Source organism: Hyposmocoma kahamanoa, unplaced genomic scaffold, assembly GCF_003589595.1.
Source record: "Hyposmocoma kahamanoa isolate Upper Pololo Valley unplaced genomic scaffold, ASM358959v1 80, whole genome shotgun sequence".
Taxonomy (NCBI): Eukaryota; Metazoa; Arthropoda; class Insecta; order Lepidoptera; family Cosmopterigidae; genus Hyposmocoma; species Hyposmocoma kahamanoa.
The window spans coordinates 4171178-4192459 of record NW_020654051.1 but is presented as its reverse complement, the minus strand read 5'-3'; the positions used below and the strand labels follow the sequence as shown (position 1 = coordinate 4192459).

At 35.2% G+C, this 21282-nt stretch overlaps 1 protein-coding gene across 3 annotated transcripts; it reads right to left on the bottom strand.

Annotated features, from left to right (window-relative positions):
- Positions 1 to 546: 546 nt before the first annotated feature.
- Positions 547 to 20625, bottom strand: LOC113233878 (cytochrome P450 9e2-like). Of its 3 annotated transcripts, none has more exons than XR_003310757.1 (12): positions 20501 to 20625; positions 14255 to 14454; positions 10178 to 10341; positions 9681 to 9818; positions 8978 to 9180; positions 7773 to 7908; positions 5179 to 5271; positions 4165 to 4386; positions 3837 to 3937; positions 2619 to 2787; positions 1135 to 1388; positions 547 to 567 (listed from the first exon to the last, which is right to left on the bottom strand). XR_003310757.1 is itself a non-coding variant. In XM_026469102.1 (11 exons), exons 2-11 carry the CDS (start codon positions 14452 to 14454, stop codon positions 1216 to 1218), a joined length of 1599 nt encoding a protein of 532 aa, XP_026324887.1. In that variant the 5' UTR covers positions 20501 to 20625; the 3' UTR covers positions 980 to 1215. The 3 variants fall into 3 exon arrangements, 1 of the variants encoding a protein (XP_026324887.1); XR_003310756.1 differs by having other exon boundaries at positions 554 to 575; positions 1122 to 1388; XM_026469102.1 differs by lacking the exon at positions 547 to 567 and having other exon boundaries at positions 980 to 1388.
- Positions 20626 to 21282: the final 657 nt, after the last annotated feature.

Genomic DNA, 21282 nt, shown 5'->3' with positions numbered 1-21282 from the left:
GAATTTTGATTCAGAATTTAAAAGAGCTGATGATATGGTTTATTAAATTATAATTGGCAGATTAAACTTCAACACAGTCCAGTGTATCGCATGTGCTCTTATTATAATGCTATCAGATATGATTTTGACATATTCTCTTGTTCTGTGGTCTCAGCTAGAAACTCAATAAGAAAATGTATTATATAGTGACTGCGCGATGAATTTTAGTTGTCTGTTTCCTATTTCATAAATAGTAGATATGTAAATCTTAATTTACTATAATTTTGTTTAAGCACTTTATGTTTTAAATACGAAACGCTGTGTTCACATCTAGAAGGACACACTCTTCTCGCCTTATAATGTTAACCAATCTGTTGTATTTGATTTAAGAGTTGTATCCAGTTTTGTGAACCGAATAAAAAAAAAAAAAGGTAATAAGTGGCAAGGTAAAAATTAAAAAATTGTATATAATATTTTATTTCATTACTTAAGATTAATGACATGTTGCAATGCCTCTGCAGGGCCCATAATTGGAGCGTATAATTATACTTATACGTGTAACACTTAATGTTATGACTAAATTATTATCACTAATTACAGGTTTCTCACCACGGTATGAGTTCATTGAGGGCTGAGTCAACCCGTGACCATGGAGCGTGTAACCGACCGAAATAACGGGAAACAAAAAACTCATACCATGGTGAAAAATCTGTAATTAGTGATAATCATTCAGTGAATAACCACGAAAGCCTTAAAATCTATAACGACCCCTCCTACGTAAAGCATCGTATGTCGAAATTGCCAAGTTTACAGGGGAACGTGATCATTTGTTAGATCATCTAAGATGTCTAGCATTTTATAATACTTTATCTGAGTACGAGCTTTGCTGAATAAAACTGAGAAGTGCTAAAGTCACGTGTCATGCTCATTTCAGTGAATTCAAAATTTTAAAGCGTTTTCCTGTAAACTTGGCAATTTCGACATACGATAATTTCCGTAGGAGGGTTCGATAACTGGTCAGTTACAACAATTTTCATCGAGTCACCGCCGTGGAAGCTCATGATTTTTTTTATAAGTACCACGGACTGGTTCTAATAATTCCAACAAAAATTCGACTGAAATAGATGAGTTATCCGTTAATTTACATAATATTATGACTATGATAATAAAATTGACATTATGTGCATTTGTCACTCTTTATAATTCTTATGGAATCTTATTTTTTTACACGTTTATTTACATCACTTTCCGTGGCTTAAATAGCATCCAATGACCACCCTTTACGCGCAAACTGAACGTGCTGGGGCTCAACGTGATGGGTATAGGCGTTCTTTTCGATGGCAACACTTCGAAGGAGTTTAGGAGCTGATATGCCATTACTTTCACTTCACAGAGGGCGAATCTTGAACCTGTAAAATAAGCACGAATTATTGTATAGGTAACTAATTTTTTTTTAATGTTTTTTAACATAACGCACACACACTCAGCATAGTCCCGCACTAGGGAAACTTTGTGCCGCGGGCGCCATGGACACACACATAGCCAACCACAAATTACACCCAAACTCACGAGATAAATAAATGTAGGCCATACAAATATTTCTCCCAGCCCGGGAACCGAACCTGGAACCTCTGCGTGGCAGTCCAGCATGGTAACCGTTCGGCCACGGAGGCAGTTAAATACATATAGTTAGTCATAGCATGGTTAATGGTGGTAAACCCAACCGTCATTTGGGCCAGAATAATGGACTATGCCCTAAACCTTTGCAAGAAGATCTTTGCCTAGCTACGTATAATTAGCTGACGGTAATGTTATTAATGGTGATGATGATGCAACGGCAGCATTAATAGCTTATTTCAGTATACTTAGTGACCCGAGTTTAAATCGCAACAACGAGACTACTTGACCATTAAGTCGTTCTGAAGTTGATAAAAGATAACTGCAATAATCCTGAATATAAGAGATAGGACACTTCGCACATGATGTTGCTCGGTTTCTTATAATTGAACTAGAACCATCTAAATATGCACGACATGGTTTAAAACTTTCTGTTTACCTACGGTGCTGCTGTGCCAACTGGTACATACACCTGAAATATTGTCGCACCTTTTTGTTTCAACCCAAGAAACTCCCTTCGAGCACACATTCTTTTCTATAGTGCGCATTTGACCTCATTCTCGTGTGATGAAAAGTGACGATGAAGTCGACGATGGAGCATGCATATCTTAAATAATGCCTATTCACTCTCGCCTTGTAAAGGCCCAAGGTACACCGTTCAAGGAACAAGTCTGCAGGCAGGGAATTCCACTCCATAGCCGTTCGCAGTATAAATATAGAAGCGAAACGCTTCGAATCCTTAGAATATCCACAACATAGGGGTGGAGAACCCCAGCCTACGTCTGGCCCCGCGATGATGGTGGAGGCGGAAGGAGGAAGACGGAATTAAATTGTGTAATACTCTCGAAATATATCCTGTAGAAAACCGATATGCAAGCAATTTTACGGCGCGGTGTTCAATGCTCTGACTTTACAGCGGACTCGTTTTTTATATCAGTAGACATCAGCGCTACAGCGTGATACATTTATATAACCTAATATAACAAGTGTAAGTCTGATACGTGGAAGAAAGAATTTCTCACCGATACAATTCCTTGGTCCAAGTCCGAACGGCATGTAAGTGAAAGGCCGGATCTTATGTTTGTTCTCTTCAGAGAATCTCTCAGGGTCGAACTTGTCCGGGTTGGGGTAGTACTCGGGATCATGGTGGATCGGCCATACCGGGATCTGAAGGGAGTCACCTTTGCGGATCTAGACGAATGAAACAGTAATAAAAATGTTAATGAAAAAAAAAGGTTAATGTAACTTTATCGTCTTCTCCCGTACACTGCACGACTACACCTCGGTACAAATATTAATAATAAAATTTATTTATTGAGACAACCGAGATCCAATCAAATGTTAGTAGGTACAGACTTAAAACTATATTAGTAGTTATATTTTACCAGGGACTTTGTATTATTTATTAAGTGCCGCATAATTGGGCACCCATTCCTGACAGCAACTACAACAACAAAGTGAAAGATTAAAAAGGGAACTTTAAATGTATTTAATGATTATTACTAATCACCTACATAACAGGTTTTGTACCACAGTATAATTTATTTTTAATTGTTAAAAATACCGAGTGTCTTATAAAGTAAGCTCCATGTGGAAACTTTGACATCGGTCGAACTAAATGGACAACAGTCGACCATATGAAGGAACACATCCGAGCTGCAGAAAAACTATGACGTCAGAAGTCAGTTATAGCGTATATCTGACACAAAATGACAATAACTACTGGATCGAGTTGCATAGCCCCAAATACTGTCGACAGAACGTCACTACGTAACACCGAGACAAAACGTTTGGTACGTGAAGACAAAAGATCACAAAGTATTAAATATTTATCCAGTGCGTGGCATCCAGTACTCAGTGCTTACAGTAAAAAATAAAAACAAAAATAGTTCGATTTCAAATTCCCCTGTGGATTCAGTGAGCGTAGTTTGTCAGAAAAATGTGCGTCACAACGTGATCGATTTCTTGCAGTGTTACCACACTGAAAGAAATCGAGATTAAGGTAGCCGTCGACAGCCAAAGGGGGTAGATAGACATATTTGTTTTTAAATCTGTCATTTGCCGCTGGCCAGTCAACCCATTGAGCGTATATTGTATATATATTATATATAATCTTTCCGAAATATCGGAAAAAAGTAAAACAAAGTCATACCGTGATAAAAAAACCTGTCATTAGTAGGCAATTTATAGTATCAGTTGTTCACTAAGAAATAACGGGCAATTTGCGTTGGAACACTTACAACATAGTCCTCAGTAGCCTTGTCATTAGGTTTGCCCAAGTTGTAGTCTTTGGTACAGTGTCTGTCCAGGGTAGCTACCGGCGCCCAGTGCCTTAGTGTTTCTGCATAACAAAACATTTATTTACTTATTTATAATAAGACTCTTGTGGACTTACAGGTCCACAAAATATCCAGCAAGATAAATTAAATTTGATATAATAATGACATCTTAAAATGTCACTATCGAAAAGTAAAGGATTACGCAACAAGATTGGCGTTTTGATTTTCATTATGGTGATATTTTTGTAAAGATAATTGGTAGAAAGTAAGTGCTTCTTTATGGCGTTACCTGATACCACCATGTCCATATATACCATATTCTGTACAGAATTATAATCAAATGTCCCATGGTTCTTGTTCTCGTTATCTCTGATTTCCTGGTACAGTTTCTCTTGCACGTCAGGGTTGATAGCCAACTCGTACAAAAGGAAGGACATGGCAGCGGATACGGTCTCGAAACCAGCAACGAAGAACAGGACGGCTTGGGCACACAGGTCGTCGTCAGACCATACTGGAAAATAATAATAATCACAAATTGTATAAAAACAGACTTCAAATTATTTCATTTTCATCTGCATCTGTGACCTCTCGTTAGATAGATCGCTAAATGCCTTGCGTCTGACAAAGTAAATTTTAGTACTAAGTTTTATTTTCTGAATATAGTACCTACATTATTGCAGAGGCCGGGATGTAAGGGATTGCTGGGCGAATATGAGCTACAACGCCGAGCGCAGGCGAGATCTTGAATTAATACGAGTCAAGCAATTCCCGTTCCCGCCGAGGCTTATATAGTGATTTTCTCAAACAATGTGAGGAAATAATAGAAGACTAAAGAGAAGAAGGTGTATAATAGAAAAAGTAAAAATAATTAATTAAAATTAAAAGTAATATTTGACAGTAGTATTTGCAAGCATTTTAGTATAATATATTTAGTGTAATATATAGTATAGTAATAGTAGGTAGATTTAAAAGTTTAGAGACTTGGATGGTAATGTATTTTCATACTTACTTTGCAGGCCTTGGCCGGGAAGAAGTCGCATGGTCCATAAATGACAAACGTTCCGTGTCCGTTTTTTGAAAGTAATGCAAACATTACTGAGCATGTTTGAGGAAAATACATTACTTAATGTACAGTCGACAAACTTTAAGTGATGATAATGCTCTTCCATGCAAATCTTTAAAGTAATAACTATCGCCGTGGCCGAACGGTTACCATGATGGACTGCCACGCAGAGTAATTAATTGGCAACATTGTCTCAACATACTAACGACCAGTATTAAAAATTTAATCAATTTGACATACCCCTGTTGATTGCCTTCTGACCAACAGATGACTCCTCGACAGTGGCAAAACCGGCTGAGTCGTGACTTGATTTCTCGTCATATGACAGTTTTCCTGTAAAGTTAAAATAAGATTTTGAATAAATGGTACGTCATTGAAATCGGTTACCGGTAAGTGCGCGAAACCGAATTCATCTTCTAGTTTGCCACCCTTAGAGGTGGAATATTTTCTTAAAATTCGGGATGAATATTGAGTAAGGTACCCTCTTTTCAACAAAAAAGAATCATCAAATTCAGTTCACAAATATCGCCGGAGTAAACACGTAACAAATAAACAAAAAAAATACAAAAAAAAATCGGAAAGTCCGCTGGTTCTTTTCGTGACTTGGTTGCCATACCGTCTGTCCCGGTTTACTAAAAGACGTTAGTTTGAATCCAGCCGGATCGAAGCAGTGTTTCCTCAGTGTTTGATCTTTGGATTCTTTGTGATCTTTGCAAAATTATTTCCTCATATTGTTTGCGAAAAATACTGTACATGCCTCGGCGGGAACGGGAATTGCTTGACTCGTATTAATACACGGGCTCGGCCGTGTAACTCATACTCGTCCAGCAACCCCTTACTTCCCGGCCTCTGCAATTATGTACTATAAAAGCAAAATACTTCCGTATGTTACTCCCTAAAACATGTCTTGTCTCTTGCATACATGATTTAGTATATAAACAAGCCCCATTAAATAGTTTGATATCACATATCACTAATGTCATTTCGACAATCTGCAAGTCATATGAGATTAGTTCTTTGTGTCGTATGAAGTTAATATGGAATTAATAGTTGAGCGATTATTTACTTTGAAAACACGCAAAACTACTTACAAGACAAACTGCGTGTCATCGTATATGATAATACGCAATTGCAAAACAGTATCTGTTTTGTGAGTAGAATAGTATAATCAGACAAGCATGGTAACTCCATACAAAATAACAGCGCGGTTTGTGTGTGTGACGCACACGTTTCCATGAACACGACTACAGTTGATAGAAAAATGACAATTATTTAATATGTGCCAAACAACCACACCAATTGCCTGGTTTCGAACAAGAGATATTCAGAAATAGAATTCACGGAAAACAACCACACTATGAACTAACAACAACTCATGGACTTGACTTTGTGTTGCAAAAACGAGCGATTCGTTCTGTGTACCGTTTAGGTTCTCGGGTTTCTCTCAGAGAAAAGTTTAAGGAGACTGGTATCATAACTGTAGCATCACAGTACATAGATTTATTTATAAGAAAGAAGACATCCGTAATATTATACCTTAGAAGTAAGTCCAAATTCATGGTACCGCGATTTCGTTTAACAAAGGTAAACGATTTTTTTATGGGGAACTGTATACGTTTTTACAATAAGATTCCTGAGCATATATTAAGATTATCATTTCATAACTTTGAAACTAACATTAAAAGAATTTTAATTGAAAAGTCATATTACAAAATTGAAGACTTTATATTGAAGACTATAGACGATTGTTAGATATAAATGCATGGAATGACGACATGGGTCCTAGATTCCACACAAATTTGATTCAAAGTCTATTCTATAGCATTTAAAAAGATTTGAAAAGATTTGAAAAGAGAGCAACGCCTAGAATTTCCTTAACCCAACCAAATAACTAATTTTACTATAATAATCTTTATTTTCTCTGCAAAGTTTACACGGCATCCTTACATTAATTCGTATTATAATATAGACCAAAATAATTGCAGAGAATGGTGCCTGAACTAGATTGATCCTGTATTTCAGATCGCCTAGTATCTACCTCCGTAAAAATTCAATAACATTATACATATAAGTATAGGCAAAATAATAAATAATATATAAAAGACTGAGTTACTTAAATAATTCTGTTAAATTACGCAATACAAAAGAAATGCAATTGCTTGTGTGTATGCGTGTGTGTTTATCACTATCCACAACAATGTTTTGTTTGTAGACCTCTTTATTATTACCATTTTTAACTTCACAAAAGCGACGACTTCAAGTTTTACTAACTTCAATAAATCATTCTGTTTCGCTGTAATCCTAGGAGCCATTTTGTCACGACTTTCTTGCATTCATAATTATTTAGAGAATAAATTTTCAAATTTAAATTTGCTTTATTATATAAGTACGATCGTAGGAAGGTAAAAAACCGATTTATAATGGCAGTATGAATGAATTTTTCAGGCACACTATATCATGTCGTTTCTGACTATTTAGCTACTTAAGAATGCTTTCATAATACGGTGTGATATGTATTTCATGATACGATGTAATATATAAATAATTGGCGTATAGATAAAACCTGGCATAATTTGTACAAGTCCGATGTAGGGTGGAGTATAGACCTAAAAACTAGCTACCTTAAGGATACAATCAATCTTGATTAAGTGCGATTTTGCAGCACCACCCCAACCAGTTTCACGATATATGAGTGAGCACTGACAGAGTGCATAATATACCATTTTAATTGTATCAAAGTCTGCCACGTTAAATAGAAACATGGTTATCTAAACGTGTGTTATAAAAAATCGAGCAATGTACACCGAAGAACTAGTGTAATAGGAGACTATTACCTTTCTTAGCTTCCATTAGCAGATGTATCATGTCAGGCCGAATTATATGTTTAAGGTCCCTGTTCTGCATCGTCTCAGTCACCAGCGTCCTGAAGAAGTTCTGTACCGACTCCGGGAACAGAGTAAATTTGAATATCTAAAAACATTCATATATCTATTTAATAAAATATACTTGAAAGATATAGGCGAAAATATATTGTTTTACCCGGAAAATATAAGTTTTTCTATTTATTTTTTTGTTGAATTGACATTCAATTATTTTTATGTGAAATTACTCCACTAGTTTGTTATAATTATTAATACAAAGATCGAACACTCAGAAAAAAATCATTCGATCCGGCCGGATTCGAACCGACGTCTTCTAGCATACCGTGCCAGACGCTATACCAACTAAGCCACGGAACGAACCAGCGGACCTCACGAATTTATACAAGCTGCAATTTATCAAAGCTAAACTTCTAGTGATAACAAACAAATGAACTAGATGGCGCTTATTGCACAGATTTATGTGGATAATGCCGGCTATTATTTTGTTTAGGATTAGCACCATCTATCCATATTAGAAAGCGTTTATTTATAATTTTGTTTTTAGCACATAATGCCATCTATTGACACGCATATTTGTCAAAGTTCAGAAAATTTCAGGACAGAGTAAAGTGGCGTTGTGTCAAGACAGAGTAAAGTGGCGTTCCGTGGTCTCTGCCTACCCCTCCTGTGGGACTAGAGCGTTAGCTTATGTATGTATGTACTATAAGGAAAAAAACTGACTTCTAATATTTCATATAAAAGAGAGAGTCAATTGATATCCACGACCATTTACATAATATAAACTATGTAAATGGTCGTGGTTAACAGGCTACTGATCAGCTCCATCTAGACGTAAGAGCGAATTTTGATCTTTTTCAGACTTACGATCTCGTAGTATGGAGATATGCAATCCTGTTGCATTATTGATCCATTTTATTACTAAGAGTCAACGGCTTACGTTTTTTATCCATGGTTTAACATAACACAGCAATAATATATATACAAAATTTTTTTTTAATACACGATCTACTCTGTATTGGTGTATTTACTACTTCAGTACCATACTTCAGTCAGTGTGTATTCTTTATTGCACCAAAGAAATATTAATTATAGAACACGTAAGCACTTGGTTCAGTGTTCTTTTAATAGATGCATAACATAACTTTAAATTTACTCACTTTGGACAACGTTGGAAAAGAATTCAACGCGAAGATTATGAGTATCGCTCTGAAATCGAAGGCAGCAGCAATTTTTCCCGTTGCATAAAACTGGTTGTCCTTGTCCATATGAGAATTCACCTTCAGGCCAAAGGCACAAGATGCAATTACGTCATTCGCGTATCTTGTCATTAGGTCTTTCACATCAACCTCCAAAGAATCGTCTGTAAACAAAATGAACGATTAAAAATACAGATATTACCAAATGGCTCAATATTTTTTCCAGATATAATGCTTTACAATTTAGTCCTCCTTCTCTTCAGGAACTCTCCATAATTATGTGATTGTACAGCAATTCATATTCACACAAAGCACTACGGTTTATCCTTCCGGATGCATGCGGCAAAGCAAAGGAATACACTGCCAGCTTACGACTTTCCCAAAAGCTACGATTTGAGTTATTCAAGTCTAGAGTAAATAAGCATTGAACTAAACAAACACGTAAAACGTCAGCCACGTCATCATTTAACATCAGGTGAGATTGCTACTAAGTGTTCATCAATTTCATTTTTTTTTAAATGTACTAAAGCATCCATGGCACTTTCAACCTTTTGGCCAGCCAACTACTCCACCTCTTTTGCATTCAATAATGAAAGAAACAACAAGAAACCTGCACGTCTAAGAAGGCTTATGAAAAGTAGTGATAAACGCTCGAGATACTTACGTTTCGAGTTCTCGATTTTCTTGTTAAGAGAGAGGATCATCTGATCTCCAACCTCTACTATCAACGGCAGCATCGTCTTCATTTTGGAACTAGTGAAAGCAGGACTAAGAGTCGATCGCATGTCTTTCCATTCCTGACCTAATGAGCAAGTGTTTTACAATTGACAGTATCAAGTGTAAAGGAATAATAATGTTTTGAATTAGAACTTCATGATGGTGTTTTTGCACATTTCTGTTCGACAATACGAAACCGTTCATTCACCACTTTCGGATGACATTGGAATCCATTAATTTGTATTGTAACGTCACGGCGATAAAGCATAAAAACCGTTATGAATCTATGCGATTGTCAATTCGCCTACCAATCCAAAATAAACAAGATGTTTATTTATGATTACAAAATGGGAATTTAAATAATCTTGTTTCAAACGAGGCCTTTTCTTGCAAAGATTTATGCAGTAATCCTAATCCTAATCGGGAACCATAAGGCCCACTAACCTCTTAAAGAGAAGAGATTCCTCCCAAATATCGGGTCATTCTCCTCTCTAATGAAGGTGTTGTGATCAAGGAAATGCTCGAAGTCCTTCACTACAATCTTTTTGATCGTCTCGAGGTCTCTCACCAGCACTATCGGCTTTGTGACCTGGAATTGGCCGAAGAACCTGTAGACAAAAGAATCCACTTATATTAAAGATAAAGATATAGCTAATTTTGGCATATCAAAATTATGAATTTGATTTTGGTCAAATTGACTGGTAACACATTGAACTCACAATTATGTAATAAGAGAAGTAGTCAATGATCATCAATCATCAAGTTTTAAAGGGTGAGAATGTTTCACAATGTTTATAACTCTGTAATTTTTAAATATCAATGAATTAAACATTCAAATTTTCCGCCATCGATCACTAAGTGTTCATGTAAACACGATATAAGTGATGTCACTGTACTCGATCTAAAATATCGATAACTATGAATTATCGTAATTGTTTGAAATAAAATAAAAAATTTACTTATATCATTAGTTTATTTAATATCAGGATGTTTCACTTCCCATGATATTCAAATATTTGAAATTATTCTGTCACGTTACCTATTTCTGCCGCCAAGCAGTAATGTGAGCAATTACTAGGGCTGCTTACTTACAGTAAGGGTGCTGGTGATTTTATAGGGACATGGGGCTTTTCGACTTATGTTTATGTCTCAAGGCAGTGTCAGTGCTCGCGATGGAGAGGCGTGTCGCTTTGGGTCTCCCACATTGCGATTGCCGATTACACGAATGACGATAGTGTGAAAACGGTTGTGCGAAGCTATAATGCGCGACGGCTTGTTTTCACGAATAGTCAGTTGCGCGAAAGTTTAAAAGCGCGATGGTTCAGTCCAATCAGTTTTGATTCTGTTAAACGAGGGCTTAGGAGGGTTGAGGAAGGCCCCAGCTACTCCACAGACACGCTCGCGTTTTTGCTTTTGATTTGTTTCCACTCACATGACGCTCGGTGCATTCTATGACTTTTCCAAGGCATTTGACAGTGTTGCTTCTATTTAGTTGGACGTAACGACATCACCTTTGTCATTTATTCCGCTGGCTTCATTGACGTAACGGCGTAACGAGGCGTCCTTGAACGAGGACAGCTGAGATAACATTTAACATGTTTCAAAACAAATAAAAACAATTACATTTAAAATGTTACCAAGGTCGTTCTCATTGATAATCCCAAGGTTGTTTAATTTATTTTTGTTATCATTTTGTCATGTTAACTAAACTAAGTTACCAAAAAGCTATTTTTCTTTCTTACTTTCTTTTTAATAGAAATAAAAATATAGTACTTGGCCAAATTGTCATCAAGTAACAATTTTTTTTTACAAAAAATAAGTGCGCACTTGACCTCCACCGTAAATGGTGATAAATTATTATGTATCTCAGCCTCGCGACAAAATCCAGCGCGGTCATAATGCATCGGCACAATTTAAGTTATTCCGATAAGTAATGTTGTTTTTCTGTATTTTTAATTCTGTTATCAGGCATTGAACGACGTTCATTATTAACAAATACATATAATTTATACAAATAAACATCGTGATATATCACATTAAACAAAATTGAACAATATAAAATAAATAGATAATCGTATGTCTACGAGTATACATGTTACTTTTAATATACTATCAGCTTCTTAGGATTATCTTACTAACATCATAAGCAACAACTTTTGTTCTATGACTTTTTTCAAAACATAATAAATTCACCAAAAATAAACTTTTCAGTTTTTGTTGTTCTATTTGACGTGTTTTAGATCTATGTTTCGTAGAATAAGTTTGAACGTGCAAGCGTCCTCCGCGACGTCTCCCACCCCCGTGCTGCACAGGTTATTTATTACTTTTAGAGCGATCTATTTCAATCTATTTATTTTTATATGAAAGAGATGGAATATGTTCTTCAAATTTAAATGGGACCAATATCATCTATCATCAATCATCAAAATCGGTTCACAAATCGCGTAACATACATAAAAAACGGCGAATTGAAAGCCTCCTCCTTTTTTGAAATGGGTTATAAAAGAACCTTAATTGTATTATATAATTTTCATAAAGCTATTAGAGTTCTAATAGTGTTGTTGCGTGGTTGCTGCGATGCCTAAGTAACTGAGTATAAGTGCATACTTTCTTTATATTACAGCATAATACAGATTTGCTATATTTATTTAATAATAGAAAATTTAATTGTCGGTAGCTACACAACATAAATTAATTGTTATATAAATGTAATTATGAAATAACTTCTGGCAAGCTTTCTGTATCATCATTAAGCTATAATTTAAATATGGAAGTGGCTTCTTTAAATAATATTTTTTTTTAAATCCTGGAAGTAGTCCGACGTTTTGCGATTTTTATATTTTAATTACATACATAAAATCACCATCATCGTATCAGCCGGAAGACGTCCACCGCCCTTACCAGGCTATCCGTCAATCTAGTAGGGGGCCGTCCCACTGAACGCCTTCCTCTTCGTGGTCTCCATTCGAGAACCTTTCTGCCCCAACGGCCATTAGTTCTACGAACTATGTACCCTGCCCATTACCACTTCAACTTGCTAATCCTTTGGGTATGTCGGTGGCTTTCGTTCTTCTACGGATCTCCTCATTTCTGATTCGATCGCGTAGAGAAATACCGAGCATTGCTCGCTCCATAGCTCGTTGAGTGACTTTGAGCTTTTTTGTGAGACCCATAGTAAGTGATCACGTCTCAGAGCCGTAGGTCTGCGCTGGCAACACGCAATGCTCGAAAACTTTTGTCTTCAAGGGGCAGTCCTTGAAGACAAAAGTTTTCCGCAAATACCGTAGGGTATTGCGGACGAGAAGACGTCCCGGAGCTACCCGAAAGCTGCCCAACCGAGTCGGATATAACAAATATAAGATGGCTGACTAGAAATCTTAAAGAGGAAATCTGAATGAGGAATATGAAAATTGCATTTCAGTATTGTAAACAACTGAAGTATAAAATTAAAATTAATTGAGAGTACAGTAGATTCGATAAAAAAAACTATTAAAACATTTTAAAAAATCCTTGTTGTACGAAGACTTTTTATATTTAGTTCATTTAAATATTATATAAAATTACAAATACTATTTTAAACCTTTATTCTACCCGCTTATCCGACCATTTCTTATATATACACGTAAGTCGTACAACAAGTCGTGCGCTTGACGGTAAGCTACACGCCTATCCATAACAGTTGCAGTACCACCGAGAGCTTTAAATCTCATAGATCTGAGGGGCACTGCCACCCGTCACCCTGATATATAAGTTGACAAGTCTCATGTGCCTGTAATTTCACCAGCACCCTTCAAAACCGGAACACAATAATGCTGATATTACCGCTTGGCGGCAGAAATAAGTAAAGTTGCATTACCCTGGATGAACACTTTCACAAGGAGCTCTAAAGCTACTAAGAACAACAATAAGCTCATAACATTATAATAAAATGTTCTCTAATTACGCAATTTAGACGTACAGGTTTATTTGTAACAATTACTTTATTAATAAATTCAGAATATTCACTAATTAATCTTTAATTATGTTTAAAGAAGTAACTAGCATTACACCTGCCTCACCAATAATTGAACGAAATGTCAAGTTCGCCTCAACCAACTAAGGGTAACTAAGGGCTGTGAAATTACAAGAACATGTCAACTTAGTCTCAAGGTAACGGGCGTAGTGGCAGTGCCCCTCAGATATTTGTGATTTAAAGTTCTGATATTCTGCTTTATGATAAAACGTAAGACCCAGTTAAAATATTTGTCAAGCACCGCTTGTTACATAATCTTTGTATATCTGCCGTCCACTGCCTAAAAAGCTGCTTAGTGACAAATGGTCAAATACCGGTTTAAATAGCAAAAGTTGAGCACAAAATTATCTATCAGAACTTACCCTAACGATGTATAGCCGAAATATCATAAAACAATGTCAATATTCTAATACGGTTGTGTTTTTTATTATATCTCAAAAAAATATTTTGTCACATAGCCGCGTTTTGGCTAGCGTTTTTTTTACGGCAGATATTATATTTGTACATACCTCTGATCAGAAAATTTTCTATAAGCTCTAGTAACTTGTACGCTGATATGCTCTTGCTGTAACAAAACGCCAGCTATGGTACCGAAAGGCGGGATGATAGGCAGCGTCTTCACCCCTCTCCTTTTAAAGAAGCCGTAAGCTTGCCACATGTACAGAAACAGTGCGGCCACGAGGCAACCCAGCCATATCCAGACCAGCATCTAGAAAAATACATCAAATTACATTTAAGTTACCAAAAAATATAATGTATTTAGATCACGTTGTAACAAACAAAAAGTAGGGAAAACCGTTTTCAACCCATTTCTGCCATCTGCCAACTATAACGTGGCTAAGTGACAAAACATTTTTTTTGAGATATCATAAAAAACTATAACCCAGTTTTAGAATATTGAAATTGTTTTTTAATGATGTTTCAGCTATGCATCGTTAGGGTAAGTTCCGATAAGTCAAACACGTTAACTAATTTTAACAGTTTTAAAAGTGAATTTTGTGCTCCATCTTTTGCTATTCCAAACGAATGTTTGACCATTTGTCACTGCCGCGTTTTAGTTAGTGGACGGCAGATTTATACGCCACACAGCACGAGTCTTACATAGGATTACAACAACAATAGTGGTAGGTCGACTAGTGATGCGGGGGTATAAAACATTTGATGCTTGGGAAAGGTCCCAGAACGCTATTGGGATTTTCTGTGATCTCTCAAACGCATTTGATTGTGTGAACCATATTACTCTTGTTAGGAAGCTAGAATATTACGGAGTAAATAGCAAGGCGTTGGAACTTGTTTCGTCATATCTTAACGGTAGAATTCAGAAAGTAGACATAAATGGAGTGACTTCTTTGGGTTCTCCGGTAAAAATTGGTATTCCACAGGGCTTAATACTTGGACCTTTCTTATTTCTCATTTATATTAATGATCTACCATTCTTATTTTAAAAATTTATTTAGGCGATTATTTAAAAATCTTTGAATGCAGGGCGAATTGTCTTTAAAAACAAAATGAAATCTTCTATCACTAAAATTTTCTATCTACGGTATTTAAGGTACTTTCCCTCCATGTGGCATAGCCGTGTGACAACCTGTTATATACAGGATGATTGGTAACTCGATACATTCCTTTTATGGGGTGAAAGTAGACCTAATTTGAAGCAAATTAAGTCAAGTTATACCCTGTCCGAAAATTAGTAGTTTCGAAGATATTGAAGATTAAATTATTTTTTTTTTAAATCCCGATTTTCAGAATTTGTTATTTTTTTGGAATTTTATTTCTGTCCGTTTCTGGTTTGTTTTCATTTTATCTAGTAGTTATTGAATTAATGTTATTGTTTAATAGCAACAGAGTACGAAATAACTGTTAAATTTGCCTTAGTGGTTCAAAAATGATGAGAACTACCGAAAAATAAACAACAATTTATTTATTAAAAGGAGTGCCTTGTAAAAAAATTATATGGAACGATGTGTACAAATTACTTAAATTACTTCTTTGTATTGTTACCTATTCAAAACAGTAAAAATGTTAACTACAATGTAATTTTTCTAATACAAAGTGATGAAAATCAAGAACACAGTGCGAGTTCACTACACTTGATTTTATGGTAAAATAAGTTTTATAGGGAAAATGTTAAAGAAATGTTGACACTTGACAATCTGTAACGTTTATTACCTTAAAGTACAAACTCTTAAAGTAAGTTGTTCTAATTTTTATACATTTATTGTAAGTCCTGCTCAAAGTGGGAACCTCTGTTCCTAATACATGCTCTTAGTCTTCTGCGTACTTCACTTGTCGTTACCCGCGATGTTATAATTGTTCTTATTTGTTCAGCTGCGTCAATTATTCTCTGCTTTAGCTCATCTAATGAATTTACGGGCGTTTCATACACCAAACTTTTCATAAATACAAATCGCACGGTGTCAAATCTGGGCACTCCCTGGGTACTCCCTTCGTGCCGCAGCAGCATTACCATCACAAAAACCGTAACAGAACACAATGTCCGCGTATTCTTCGTTCGTATAGTCAGACATTTACTGACGTAACCAGAAAAACTTCGAAAAGTAGAATACAACGACACGTCCGTACTCAGGAATAGTTGAAGCCAACTAAACTAAAATAATATTAAATGGTTTTTGAATACTTTTCAAAGGTCCCGATTGATGCCGAGGCTAAACAAAAGAATTTAGATACAATAGCTCCAGGTGAACTGTTAACAGAGAGCAGTTGGCTTCGTATTTCTAAGAAACGTTCGTCCGACCCACAAATGTATTTTTCCAAAAACTTGTAACTTATCTCTTATTTGGTACAACATATGTACTTTTTGAATAGGTAACAATACAAAGAAGTAATTTAAGTAATTTGTACACATCGTTCCATATAATTTTTTTACAAGGCACTCCTTTTAATAAATAAATTGTTGTTTCTTTTTCGGTCGTTCTCATCATTTTTGAACCACTATGGCAAATGTAACAGTTATTTCGTACTCTGTTGCTATTAAACAATAACTTTAATTCAATAACTACTAGATAAAATGAAAACAAACCAGAAACGGACAGAAATAAAATTCCAAAAAAATAACAAAGCTGAGAATCGGGATTTAAAAAAAAAAACTTTAAATCTTCAATATCTTCGAAACTACTAATTTTCGGACAGGGTATAACTTGACTTAATTTGCTTCAAATTATGTCTACTTTCACCCCTTAAAAGGAATGTATCGAGTTACCAATCACCCTGTATAAAGCTACAAGTTCTTACTCACTGATAGAACGCATACTTTCCGATATGGTGAAAAAAAAACTATTTAATACTCAATACTTAATATATTTATTGCATTCATATGGTACATGTCTTAAAATTAAAATAATGCTACACATATGAGCCCTTTATTAGGGATAACAATAAGAGCAGAGGTAGGCCGAGGTGTCAATTATTAATTAGAATTTTATTGTTATTTATGAAATAATAATACAAAATAAAAAATATGTCATATAATATATATATATATATATATATATATATATATATAATATATATATATATATATATATATATATGTATGTATATACATATATATATATATACATATATATAAAAGAATAATTTTATAGTAAATAATTAAGATTTATTTATTATAATATTTTTATTTTTATTTGTCATTATTAATGACATATTTAATGACTCATTAAATATTCATTTAAATTGTAATAGCATTTATTAATAAGATGTAATTTTAATTTATTTGCAAACAGTGAATACTTTTCCTCGTTTTTAATAATAGGCTCGTTGAATATCCTCACGGACATCGAGTGGGGACTTGAACTGTGTAATCTATTGTGTGGTCTAAAAGTGTGTCGTTGGGGCAGGTCGTCAATGTTAGTACAAAACTCAGGGTGTTGTTTAATAAATTTACAAATTTCTAAAATTTATATAGAAAACAAAGTCAACATTTGAAATTGTTTAAAGTGCGCTCTGCTTCTTTACAAGAATGTGGAAAACATAAAAAACATTCGGTGGGGGAGGATTTTTGTGCACTTTTATGAGGTACACCTTGGCCAACTTACCATTTTGGCCACTATACAAATTTCAAAGTCTTTTTCAGGTGCTGAAAGGAGTGTCATAGAGAGTAGTAATTTGTCAACTGCCTGTGTCAATAAAAAAAATCAAGATGGCGAATTCAAAAAGGCGGCCGAAGAAAAACACGCTTCGATCCAGCTGAAAATTGCCTTGCGGAGGTCAGGCCATTTCTTAATATGGCTGCCATCTATGCATTTTTTCGTTAAAAATAGACGCCGAAAAAGATTTGCCCTGATTCGAGTGCTCGATAATAATTTGCGATCAACATTACTTTTTCACCTTTTTTCAAGGTGGCGGCAGAAAAATAATTGGTCCCCTTTAAAAATTGGCATGCGGGTGGTCTCTAGGAATGTTTGATAATTAATTAGTAATCAACAATGTAACAAACCTATACCATAGAGTTTACTAATAATTTTGTTTACCGTTTAGTCCTCTAAAAATCCGCTAGATGGCAATGACCATTTTTACTTAATTTCTGTGTGGCGGTGTTAAGATTTTCCCTCGAATGGTAACTAGGTACTTGAACCGAATTTTATTTATGTGTGAGAAATCAGAAGTATTGGTACGTTTCTAGGAGTTGAGTCCTTGTGGGAACGACTGTTACTTTTATAACTTTTTGCATTTGTACGTGTAGTTCCGCTCTCGTTGGTCACAATTAACTTGGCACCTAGTATGATATACTTTTTGGGAATAAAACCTGAAACTGGACTGGAAGTTTTTTTACTCAATTTGGTAACGTCATCAAGTACGAACAGAACCCCCTCTACAACAATAGTTTTTCGCCATTTATCAAATTTGATCACTGTACAAGCGGTCATAGAAAAAAACAAATTGTAAATAACATCACATCAATCAAAACCAGTTTGACCAAAACATTAACAACACAGATTAAATCGTAAAAATCTTGATTACGTAGTGGATGTTTTTGTTTACGCTCCAAACAAGTTTAATGTAGGAAATGAAACTATTTTTCCACATTCAATAGGTTTGATGTAAATAAATATATTTTAGTCTCCGACTAATACAATATGTATTTATTAATCGGAGAGTAAACCTTTGACCGGCCTTAAAAGTAGTACATAAAAGTTCGACTTTGTTCCAGGAAGAGGTGCGATTTCTGTACTAAATTAAAGTTACGACATAGAAGTAGAAATAAGCAAAGACAACCTTAAATACAATAGACGTACCTAAAAGTATGTTATCAATTTAAAAAAATAAAGGAGAATATTTTTCGCCTTTGTGCCACCAAAACCAGGGGGCCTACCACAACCTCAAAAAACAATATTACTTTAACCTTACAGTGAGTGACTTTTCGTACCATGACGCGCTTCAAGTAAGCTTATTATAATGTAAATGATGCTTTCTTGGCAACTTTGTGAGTATTCATTCACTCAGTTCGTACTATGACGTGACTGTAACATTAAAGTAATATTGTTCTTATGTCAAATTTAGCAATCTTAATAGTTACTCGGACGCGGTGGAAATTTTTATTATTTTCGAAATAAAAATGCGCGATGTTTATTTCGTAAAATTCTCCGACATCTACATGCTCCTTGGCGAAACCAACAGTTGATACTAGACTACAATTCCAACACAACGTGACAATCAAGAGTTAGCTTATTTTATGTATTTTTCTTCATGAAAATGCGGAAAAATAATTGAAAATAACGTAATTTTAATAGATTTCATTATTACATACTTTTCTTTTTTTGGCAGTTAAAATTCTCTTAATGTAAATAATATTTACATATATAACTTTAACATTATACTACTATAGGACGATTCGGAATATCAAAAAAGAAAGAGATGGCATTGTACAGTTCATATAGCGTTATTTCTTTCCTATTTTTAGTAAGGAATAGACAATATTGGGAACTCATTCGATCTTTCAGTCACTTTAGCAATAATACATTATTTGGTTGATAAGTTTGTCATGGTACGAATATGAGTAATATTATAATAAGCTTACTATAAGCTTGTAAGAAGGCTGCTGGTGCTGGTGGCGTTATGTCCAGTTGGATGGAATGTAGTAGTAGATTCCGCAGCCTCCATACATCTTATTTAGTGAGTTTAAAGTTCAAGGTTAAAAACGGTAAAGGGTGATGGTAATAAATCCAGTTTTATAAGTATTTATTGCGGTTTTAACAATACTTCGATCTTAAAAATGTATATTGTACAAGAGATTTTTAGTAAAATGGTAAACGGTTCAAAATAATAACAAGAAGATGTGTTCTCTGCCGCGATGTGTTCTCTGGGCAGGGAGTGACGACGAAACGAAACAAAATCAGAATGCGAGGCAAAGGAATGGAACAATTCAACGAGTGTGAGAATAAAATAAGAAATTTAAATAAAAATGTGGTATGACGATCAAGGTGGTCACACCGTCACAAGCTTATATTGAAATAAGATTGTTTTTTGAAAGACAGGTCCCAATAGTAAGGGTGGAGACTTCACACGTTTTCCAACGGTTGTGAACCTTCTTCGACGTGCAGGATTAATCACGAGGTTTTCCTTCCCCGAAAAGCTCATGGTATATTTTAAATTAAATGTACCACATAAGTTCCGAGAAACACAGAGGTGCGACTCGAGATTCGAACCCAAAGGCTCTGCTTGAGAGGCAGTAGATCAAACCAAATTAGGCAAATACGGCTTTCAAAAAATGTGTAAAAACAAATAATTACCTTCCCGATTTGAAGTCACACTTTTACAAAATAGTTTAAAAAATTATAAGAAAAAGTTATTCGGTTACAAAGTCGCGACTCGTCACTGCGACGTTTCGTCAGGCGATCGGTCTACGCGGGCGCCGAATTACTAGTTACCATATATAATAAACGCACCTAATATATAATCTACTACGCTGAGATTACCAAAAATGAGTTAACGAAATTAAGCTGACGTTATTTATACAAGATAACGTAGAACAATAAACCAAATACAAATAAAATTTGTAAGCATTTTATTTGTATCCGGTAGCAGCAGAGCTCCTTGTGAGAGAGTTACATCCAGGAAAGTACTTCTGTCGTCAAGCAGTGCCTCTTAGATCTTTGCAATTAAAAGCTCTGACTCTGTGGCACTGTTATGGATAGGCGGGTCGACACTTCGACACATGACTTATTCATCCCGTCGCTTGGTATTATATATAAAAAAAAACACAATATAATGTAATGCAAACACTAAGCCTTCGTTCACACGGCATTGTCATGCACGTGTTCGATTATAAACAGATAGACAGTGGAGTGTTCACACGATATATTTTCATGCGTTTAAAAGACGGATAACCGCAATATTCCTACAACAATCGCCCTGAGAACACGACTGTAATGGATCCACGCTTCGTTGCACTTTTATATTGACATAGACGACGACAAGGGCTGTGCCGCCGGAAGAACAGAAGGTATTGGGTTCATCCAATGTTTCAAGAAGCAGTGCGTACAAACACACAAGAAGAATTGTACAAAAATCC

Excerpts from the sequence above, each read along its gene's own strand:
- LOC113233878 (XM_026469102.1), bottom strand. The coding sequence starts at position 14,454 with ATGCTGGTCTGGATATGGCTGGGTTGCCTCGTGGCCGCACTGTTTCTG. Across the intron at positions 9,819-10,177 it reads GAATCTCTTCTCTTTAAGAG|GTCAGGAATGGAAAGACATG; the intron begins GTTAGTGGGCCT and ends CTTGCTCATTAG. Across the intron at positions 2,788-3,836 it reads AGGCTACTGAGGACTATGTT|ATCCGCAAAGGTGACTCCCT; the intron begins GTAAGTGTTCCA and ends TCATTCGTCTAG.